Below are 8,974 nucleotides of genomic sequence, written 5' to 3' on the forward strand. Positions count from 1 at the left end.
CAGACTGGCCCTCTGGGTCACGTGAAGAAGCTACCAAAATTTGATATGGTGTTTTCCAATGCCCCGTTTCGGACAGAAGGGCCCCCAAATTCTCTTTTGGTTTTGCTAGCTCTGCAAAACTGCAACACCGCTTTTTCTGTATGTAGCATTAGCTGATAGAATTTCGACAGGAAGTGGTATGGGGGGGGGGGTTCACGAGGGAGTATGTCTTCCTGTGGCCCACTTATTTACAAAAAAAGGAGGTTCTCTAATAATGCAACCATTTGCCACAGGATGAACTTGGATGTAAGTGGCTCTTGGATGTAAGCGGTAACTTGGATGTAAATTGGTTCATTCTGTGTGTCTCAAGCTGAAAGAGTTGTAGAAATAGAGTTCACACTAAATCTACACACCAAAAGAGTAATAAGGAATTGTTTCATGTCACAGAACTGAGATAAGTCAGAGTCCAAGATTTTAGAGCCAATGTGACCCCAAGGGGCAAAGCTCCCTTTGGTTAATTGAAAAAGTTTTCTTTTAACACCTGAAAGAAAAATGGTCACTTTCTCCTTATATGCCCTTACAAATTTACTACCAAAAAAAAAAAAAAAGATGAGCATCAATATCAGATGTATCATGAATTACAGTTGTGGCACAAAGCATGGCATAAAAATATTGAGTAACTCCTGCAGCCAGATGTCCTCGATGTGCCTGGCAACGTATGTCAGGTGGGTAGGTTCACGAAAGCAGAAAGGTTCACATAGGCTCACACTTCACTGAGCCCAGACCCTCTGAGTTTAGCCATCCTGTCTTTCCAAGTGACTTATTCATCAGATATGTATGGGAAAATATCTAGCTCACAATGCCATTTTGTGTAAAACTCAGAAGAAGAAAAAAAAACTTAAACTGGTCTCTAAGCCTCTTGGACTTACCCAAAGATTCTATCTTGCACAGTGTTACTTTTGGTCTTCCTAGGCTGATCCTAAGTGGGTTAAATACCTTAGATGTTGATCCAATATACTGTGGGCAGGAGTTAAAAACACCTTACAGATACCCACCCAACCAACAAATGGATTTAATTCACTGGTGTATTATCAGACTTTTTTTTCCATACGTGGCGATCTCCAATTGTTTTACGTGCAAATGGTCCAAACAAACTAAACTCACAAGAGAAACAGGTTACTAGGTAAAGCACTCGGAAGTTCTAGTCCAGGCTGGAAATCAGGTTAAGCCACACTGAATCAAACACTTGGGAAGAGTGCCTGAGACTACCAAGTCAGGCTGGGCCAGGAAAACACCATGAGAGACAGAAGGGGAAGGGACAGCCTCTGCTTGAGGTTCTTATAAAGAAAGGACAGCACTTTTCTTTATGGCCCCCCATCCATCTTCTGTCCCCCCATCCTCCTTGGCCAAAGCCCACTCCAGAACAGGAATAACAACATCCTAGGTTTGCAACACTTTCACTTTTAGGAAGACTTTCCCCCCAGATTCTTTCACTCTAGATCATGATCCCATCTTCTGGATAAGCACGTCAATGGGGATGAGCCTAAACGATGAGAACTGTCAGTCTTCACCCACATCCTCACAGAGCTGCCTCAAACCCCAGTTCCCATTTTTTCTAACTCCCACATGCTTCTGAGAGGAACCAGATCAGGGCCCACGGCTGGCATGGAAACGAGAAGGGAAGGGAGGGGTGCCACTGAAGGATGGATGAAATAGTCCATGGGGGGTAGGGGAGAGCATCAAGCTTAGCTTGGAAGGTCAGTGGGTGACAAAAGGCGACTCCCGAGACTTGGCCTTCTACTCTGGGGAAAGCCTAAGCAAAAAGGGCTATTGCCCACCAGACAGCCCCAGACGGTGCCCACCTGTGCCCACGGAGAGCCTTTCCCCTTGGCCCAAGCACCCACAGGGGTCAAGAAGGAGCTCCACTCCCACCAAGGCACAAATTGGGTGTTCTACCCAGCCCAACAGGCGGTCCACCAGACCTGCCACGCTCCCAGGGGCTGCTCAAGAAGCCGGGCTGTTCAGACCTGTCACCAAGCAGCCAGACCTGTCACCCCGAGCCCCCGGAGCTGCGGCGCGAAGAAGCCCCCTCCCAGACCGCGCGGACTGTGCGCGCCGCCTACCCGAAGCTCGCCCTCGGTGCGGTGCAGTCCCAGGCGCCGCAGTCCCACGGCCAAGTCGTTGACACACAGGCCGCCGTCACGGTTGACGTCGAGGGTCTGGAAGAGGCTCCACAGGCGCAGCCGGTGGTCCGGGCCCCCGCAGACGGCGCCGCCGCACGGGTCCACGGACGCCGGCGACGAGGCGGACGACGAGGCGGCGGTGGCGGCGTCCGGCGGCGGGGAAGCCACGCAGCGGCACAACACACTGCTCACCATCGGGCGCGAGACAGGGGCGCCGGGCGCGAGGCGGGGGCGGCTGGCCGGCGGGGAGAACGCGGAAGACACGCCGCAGTCCCCAGACAGCGAGCGCGGGATGGAAGAAGCCGGCAAGGGGGCGGGAGGGGCCGCTTCCGGGAGCCCCGCCCCGCCGCGCGCCGCCTTGTTGGCCACGCCCCTAGGCGCGCCGTGGGCCAGTCACAGGCCCCGACGGCCACCTGGGCGGGGCGGAGCCTCCCCGAGGACCGCGCACGCCGCGGGCACTGCGCGGATCAATGGAGAAGGCGGGGCGATCCCTGCTCAGCCTGCGGCCGATTCAAATTGAAAGAGGTGGGGATTGGCTGAACTGGGCCAGAGAGAGGAAGTCACGCCGTGATAGGCAGAAGTTATGTGACTAGCAGGCGGAGGCCCCGTGTCCAATTTCCATTGAGAAACGCTGTTTAGGCTGAGGAATCGTAAGGCTGGGAGGAGCGGTCATGTACGGAGATATCGTAGTCTCGGGTGGGAAGTAGGATTTGTGTGAAGAGCACTTGTGAGCTGAGGCTGCAAGGCAGAGTTGGCCCCCGTGAGTAGAATTAAAAATTAATTGGCCAGTGGCTCAAGGGCAAAAGCACTAGGTATCCTCAGGAGGCCGGGTTTCGGTAATCGAACTCCCTAAACCACCAATAAAATAGCTGAATTTAACGGCGTTTAATAGTCGTAATACTGACGATTGAAGGACAGAACGATTTTCCAATGGAAGTGAATAAAGGCAGGTGGGCGGAGCGCTCTGTAGCGACAGACCAATGATCAGGCCAATTCCAGCAAATAGGCGTGTCCTTTAGCTGAGCGACACATCACAAGAACCAGTGATCGACGTGATGCCTGAGCCGCGGCCAACCAGGAGGGCACGTTCCCCGGGAGAAGGTCTGGGAGGCGGGAAAAGGGGAAGTGGGCGGATCTCCGCACGCCCCGGCGGAAGAGGCAGATTCAGGAAGCCATTACGCAGCTGGCTGGCAGCGGCCGGGCCGGTCGGGGCTGGGCCCTACGCACTTTGCGTAGCGAGGGGGGTTACCAAAGGCCTGGTGCTTGGCCTTGGGCAAGCCCGGCCTATCCCCTGTAGGGGGGTGGGTGAGAGGCGAGGTTGAGGAAGAAGAGAAGGGGAATTGGGGCGGCTGGGGGGATTATAATTTCTTTAAAAAGGGAGGGTGGGGAGAGGCCATGGCCGTCCCAGCCAAGAAGAGGAAGATGAACTTCTCTGAGCGAGAGGTGGAAATCATCGTAGAGGAGCTGGAACTGAAGAAGCACCTGCTGGTGAACCACTTCAACGCCGGGGTCCCTCTGGCTGCCAAGAGTGCGGCCTGGCACGGCATCTTAAGAAGGGTCAACGCGGTGGCCACCTGCCGCAGGGAGCTGCCTGAGGTCAAGAAGAAGTGGTCTGACCTCAAGACCGAGGTCCGTCGCAAGGTTGCCCAGGTCCGGGCAGCGGTGGAGGGTGGCGAGGCCCCAGGGCCCACTGAGGAGGATGGAGCCGGTGGGCCTGGGACAGGTGGTGGCAGTGGCGGCGGTGGCCCAGCTGTAGCCCCCGTCCTGCTCACCCCCATGCAACAGCGCATCTGCAACCTGCTGGGCGAGGCTACCATCATCAGCTTGCCCAGTACCACAGAGATCCACCCCGTGGCCCTTGGACCCACAGCCACTGCAGCCGCAGCCACGGTCACCCTGACACAGAGTGAGTGACCTCTCCTGCCCAGTCCGTCGTGCATAAATGGGAAGGGCCAGCCAGAGCTGGGGCAGCCCGGGGAAGGTTGGCTGCCAAGGGTCAAAGGTCAGATGGGAGTCTTGGAAGACCACCCGGCCTTCCAAGAGCTCCGCAGACAGAAGTGATCTCACTCTCTTTGGGACTTCCTCAGCACACAGTCTGGACTTCTGATGGGCTGGATTGCTCTCAACTGTTTTGCCATCATTCGTGTCCATGACTGACTGAACTCTGTGGTCCTTGAAGACAGAGACCATGTCTGTATCCCCACGGGACTTATCACAGGGCCTGGCACATAGTAGGCAGTCAGGACACATTTGTCGAATGGACAGATAGATGGGAATAATAATACCCAAGTAAGGCATCGATTCTGGACAAAGACGTTCTGGGTTTTCAGTGCGGCAAACGTTCATCAGGCATTGCTCAGAAACCTCATGGTTCCTAGCGTTAATCTGTTCGTTCACCCCTCAAACACCAGCACTTACTCCATTCAAACGTGCTTGGCACCGGGATTTGGATTCCCAAGGTGTTTAAAATATAGGCCAGCTATATTCTAGTAGGACAGATAAGACACACATGAATAACCGTAGTGTCAGGAGAACCTAAGGACTCAGAAGGAAGGGGCTTCCTGATCGGGGTGGGGACCCAGAGCTGATGTTGGCACTGAAGGATAGAGAAAATTGACCTTTCCCACAGGCGTGGAGGCCCAAACAGCCCACCCAGAATTCCTTCAAAGGTTCTCAGCTATGAATGACGATGGTTTGGTTGGATTTTTCAGTTCAGATAAGGGTTTGTACCAGTGACCGTGAACTGCTTGTTTGTGCTGGGCTATTGGCCTGTATCAGTCAGTGATCCTCAGTGGGGCTCTGGGGAATTGGGTGTATGTGTGAGTGCCATCCCCCCTGCAGCCATATTTTCTAAGGATAGCAAGGTGGGAAAGAGGATCGAACACTAGTCTAAAGCAGTTGCTGCTCTAGAACAGGAAGGACCTCTAGGTATTCCTTTGGCCAAGGAGACAGGAGGCATTTATTGGGCACTTCAGCAACTGCTTGGCCATAAAAGAAGGAGGGAGATAAGGCGAGTGTGGCTGCAAACGCTTCAAGCAGAGTCCCACCCAAGATGGCTGCTGAGTGCTGGCACTGGAGAGCATGTGGCCCTGCCTTTATCGGCTGGAAGCATCCCAGTGCGGTGGTTCTGAGCAAGTTGGACTCCGGTGTTAGGGAGACCTGGGCTTGCTTCCTGGGCCTGTTGAATAAACTGCGTAATCTTGGGCGAGTACTCCACGTTTTTGAGTCTGTTTCCCCATCTCCAAAACGGAACACGACAGTGCCTCCCTCTCTGTGTCATTCTGAGGATTCGTCGAGCTAATGCGTGCAAAGGGCTTAGCACGGTGCCTGGCACATAGTAGGCGCTCTGTGCACCAGCATTGTTATCAGCATCTTTGCTTTTGCCTGATCTGGGACTGGTCCTGTGGTTACCAAGTAGATTCTAAACGCTTTAGATTCTAGATTTATGCAAGAAGAGCTCTAAAGCCAAAGGACCTGAATTCCCCCAGAATAGGGCTTAACGGCCTCCTCCCTGCCCTGTGTGGCCAGCTTCATTCTTTCCAGAAGGTGACCTGCCACTGCCTTTGCTCTTTCTTCCCCCACAGTCCCCACGGAGACCACCTATCACACGCTGGAGGAGGGAGTGGTGGAGTACTGTACCGCTGAGGCGCCCCCACCCCTGCCCGCCGAGGCCCCAGTGGAGATGATGGCTCAGCACGCTGATACCTCGGTCAAACCCCAGGCGCTCAAGAGCCGCATCGCCCTCAACTCCGCCAAGCTGATCCAGGAGCAGCGAGTTACCAATCTGCACGTGAAGGAGATCGCCCAGCACCTGGAGCAGCAGAACGACCTACTGCAGATGATCCGCCGCTCCCAGGAGGTCCAGGCCTGCGCCCAGGAGCGCCAGGCCCAGGCCATGGAGGGCACCCAGGCAGCGCTGAGTGTCCTCATCCAGGTCCTCCGGCCCATGATCAAAGATTTCCGCCGCTACCTGCAGAGCAACACGCCCAACCCCACTCCCGCCTCTGACCCTGGACAGGTGGCCCAGAACGGGCAGCCCGACAGCATCATCCAATGAGGACGGGGGTGGCGCCAGCCTTCTGCTCTGTTTGGATGACGTCACTGGTCTTGTACGTGGGTTCTGTGACTGGCCACGTGGACAGCTCTCTCTTTGATAGACTGTTAGGGATCCGCAGTTTCGGAGGAGTGAGGGAGACCGAGAAGACCTTGTTGGGCTCCTGGGACCCGCACTCTCTTACCCTCACCACTTGAGCTGCCTGGCTGACAGCCTGAAGATTGGTTAGGTGGGCGGTGGGCGCTGGTGAGGCTCCACACCTTGTCATGAGCCAGGGCTTGGGACACGACCCAGACCCTGTCTAGGACAACTGTAAGGGAGGTTCTCACTGGGGGCCGTCTCCCAGCTGGGGTCTGTGCTGAAATTCTCCCCCCACCCCCAACCCAACCCAGTGTCATCGTTTGGAATAAGATGTCAGTGGTGCTGGCAGTGACACAATACCTTCTTCCTCCCTAGGGAGGCAGAGTGACTAGGCCTGAAGAGGAAACTCCACCCTTTTCTCCTTTGCACTGTGCCTCAGTTCTCAGGGCATTCTAGTCAACCTGTGCTCTCCCCACCCCCACCCCAGCCCGGGCCTGACAGGGGCCCCCTTGGTATATACCCTGAGCTGCCTCTGCATTACACCCAGGATGGGGCCCGCTGGGCTCAGGGATGCTGGGTGCGGTGGGGACAGCTTGGCCACCGTCTTGTCCTCCACTGCATCCCTGGGCAGCCCTTTAGTGGTTTGTCCTGACAGCTCTTGACTCAGGTCGGGCATCAGGCTTTAGGGGCTGTAAATTCGAGAGAAAACAGACCGGCGTGGAATCGTGTTGTTCCCCCCCCTCCCCCCACCCGCCCCTGCGGTGAATCTGAGGTGACCGGTTGGCTTCTTCCAGAAGGCTTGCTTCAAGCCAGCTGTCTTTATTCTGTACCACGGACCCCTTCTGGGAAAGGGCGGGGGGCAGCTCTGGCCACACCCTTACTCCTTTCCTCTCTACTGACTCCACGATTCCGAAACTCATTGTGGGAAAAAGCCTCCTCAGCATCACGCCCCGGACTCCCTGTCCCATTATTCAGCGCCTCGTGTTCCTGCGGGACTCCCACTGCCTGGCTGGGCGAATCTGAAGGCCTGATTGGCCCCGAGTGTCTGAGGCGGGAGAGCCAGAGCTGACCTAAGACGCGGGACCTTTGACTTCTGTGCTCGGGGAAGAGCAGACCGACCTCGGAGTGCGGAAGGAGGTAGTGTTCCCTGTTCCGTCTTGACGCTCTGTCACCTTCTGTAGGGAGTTTACCCAGATGGCATTTGTCTGTTTCATTTTCAGAATCGCCATCGATCGCCGAGACGCTCGCATCTCCCCAGATCATTCCCCGGGATTGCCATTTTGCTGCCGGTGCCTTGGCCACGCGTGACCAACGGTTGCAACTCGAGGCTCCGGATCTCAGCTAAACCATGGAGGTGCTGCGCTTCTGGGCACGTACGTTTGGAATTGCTTGCTCTGCAGTTGCAATCACCGGAAGATGCTCCCAGAGATGGTCGGGAGGTGACCGCAGTACAGTACGGTCTGCCCCCCCCTGTGGAGCACGGGTGCAGTGTCGGCTACAGAGCAATGGAGAGGAATCAGGCTGGTGAGGGGGTGAATGGCGGAAAGAAAGCTCCGCGGGCTGGAAAGCAGCAGCCCCTGGCAGCCCCGGCACGCTCCCTCCGTGGAGCCCGACAGCCCTGGCCGGGAAGCTGTGGAGACTTCCTGAGGACTTGCCACTTGGTTTGGTTTTTCTCTGGGGTTGGCAACCTGAGCCAGTATTGGATCTGTTCCAATTGGGTATAAGGAGGAATCCTGGATCACTTAAACTGACTGCTTCTTTCCAGGTCATAATTTTAAATTAAAAAAAAAATGTATCACTTTTTTTTTTTACACATATCCGTGTCTTTATTGGTTATAGGTGGAAGAGATATGGGCTGGCAGAGAGCAGGGGCTGGCACAGTATGGCCCAGAGGTCATATCTGGCCCACCACCTGTCTTTGTAAATAAAGTTTTATTGGACACAGCCACAACTCTTCATTTACTTAATGTCTGTGGCAGGTTTTGTGCTACAATAGCAGAGCTGAGCAGTTGTGACAGAGACATCTGGCCCACAAAGCCAAAAGTATTTACTCTCCTTTATGGAAAAGTCTGCCTATCCTTGGTTTAGGGCAATGTTTCAGACTCTGGATGAGAATTACTTGGGTAAACATATCCCAAACCTGACCCCACGTAAAACCTAAAAGAGACTCCTGGAAGGAGAGCTCTAAGAATCTGCTTTGTAAACAAGCTCTCTGGGTGATTCTGGTATTTCCTGAAGGTTACAGATGAACTTTGCTAGAAGACTTAATCTCAGCTGGAATCACAGATCATGGAATCATGGAGGGTGGTTCTCAGGAGTTGCTGCTGACAGTTGAGAAGTCCTGCCTAGCACATATTCTCACTTAAGAGTGGCCTTAATTCTGGAGGGAGCCCAGCCTTCTTGGATGTAGTTATCACTCTCTCCCGTAGTTAGTAATAATAAAAACAGAATTAACCAAGCCCCTGCTCTGTCTAGGCATTACCTCATTGGCTCCTTGCAATAGCCCCACGAATTAGGTAATAATACTGTTCTCAGTTCGCAGATGAGGACACTGAGGATCAGAGAGGTTAAGCCGTTTGCTTAAAATCACACAGCTACCTGATTCTCTGGGGTGGCCTATGCTCTTAACTCTTGTTCTTAACCATGCTAATCTTGCTGCCAGTCAGATGTGAAATCA

The 8,974-nt window shown here is 54.4% G+C and overlaps 2 protein-coding genes across 4 annotated transcripts in view; one reads left to right on the top strand and one right to left on the bottom strand.

Moving 5' to 3' along the window:
• Window positions 1-2,467, bottom strand: part of SLC25A25 (solute carrier family 25 member 25) — a 33,709-nt gene extending 31,242 nt beyond the window's left edge. Inside the window, exon 1 of one of the 2 annotated variants that reach the window (XM_027035212.2) lies at window positions 2,103-2,467. In XM_027035212.2, the coding sequence (XP_026891013.1) occupies window positions 2,103-2,357 (255 nt within the window). In that variant the 5' untranslated portion in view covers window positions 2,358-2,467. The remainder of the gene's footprint in view (window positions 1-2,102) is intronic. The other variant, XM_027035214.2, reaches the window with a different exon arrangement.
• Window positions 2,468-2,650: 183 nt separating this feature from the next.
• On the top strand, window positions 2,651-8,248 carry NAIF1 (nuclear apoptosis inducing factor 1). Of its 2 annotated transcripts, XR_008290919.1 has the most exons (3): window positions 2,651-4,068; window positions 5,747-7,434; window positions 7,518-8,248. XR_008290919.1 is itself a non-coding variant. In XM_053204562.1 (2 exons), the coding sequence occupies exons 1-2, from the start codon at window positions 3,558-3,560 to the stop codon at window positions 6,217-6,219; spliced, it is 984 nt and encodes a 327-aa protein (XP_053060537.1). In that variant the 5' UTR covers window positions 2,651-3,557; the 3' UTR covers window positions 6,220-8,248. The 2 variants fall into 2 exon arrangements, 1 of the variants encoding a protein (XP_053060537.1); XM_053204562.1 differs by having other exon boundaries at window positions 5,747-8,248.
• Window positions 8,249-8,974: the final 726 nt, after the last annotated feature.

This window comes from Acinonyx jubatus, chromosome D4, assembly GCF_027475565.1.
Source record: "Acinonyx jubatus isolate Ajub_Pintada_27869175 chromosome D4, VMU_Ajub_asm_v1.0, whole genome shotgun sequence".
In the NCBI taxonomy this organism is placed as follows: Eukaryota; Metazoa; Chordata; class Mammalia; order Carnivora; family Felidae; genus Acinonyx; species Acinonyx jubatus.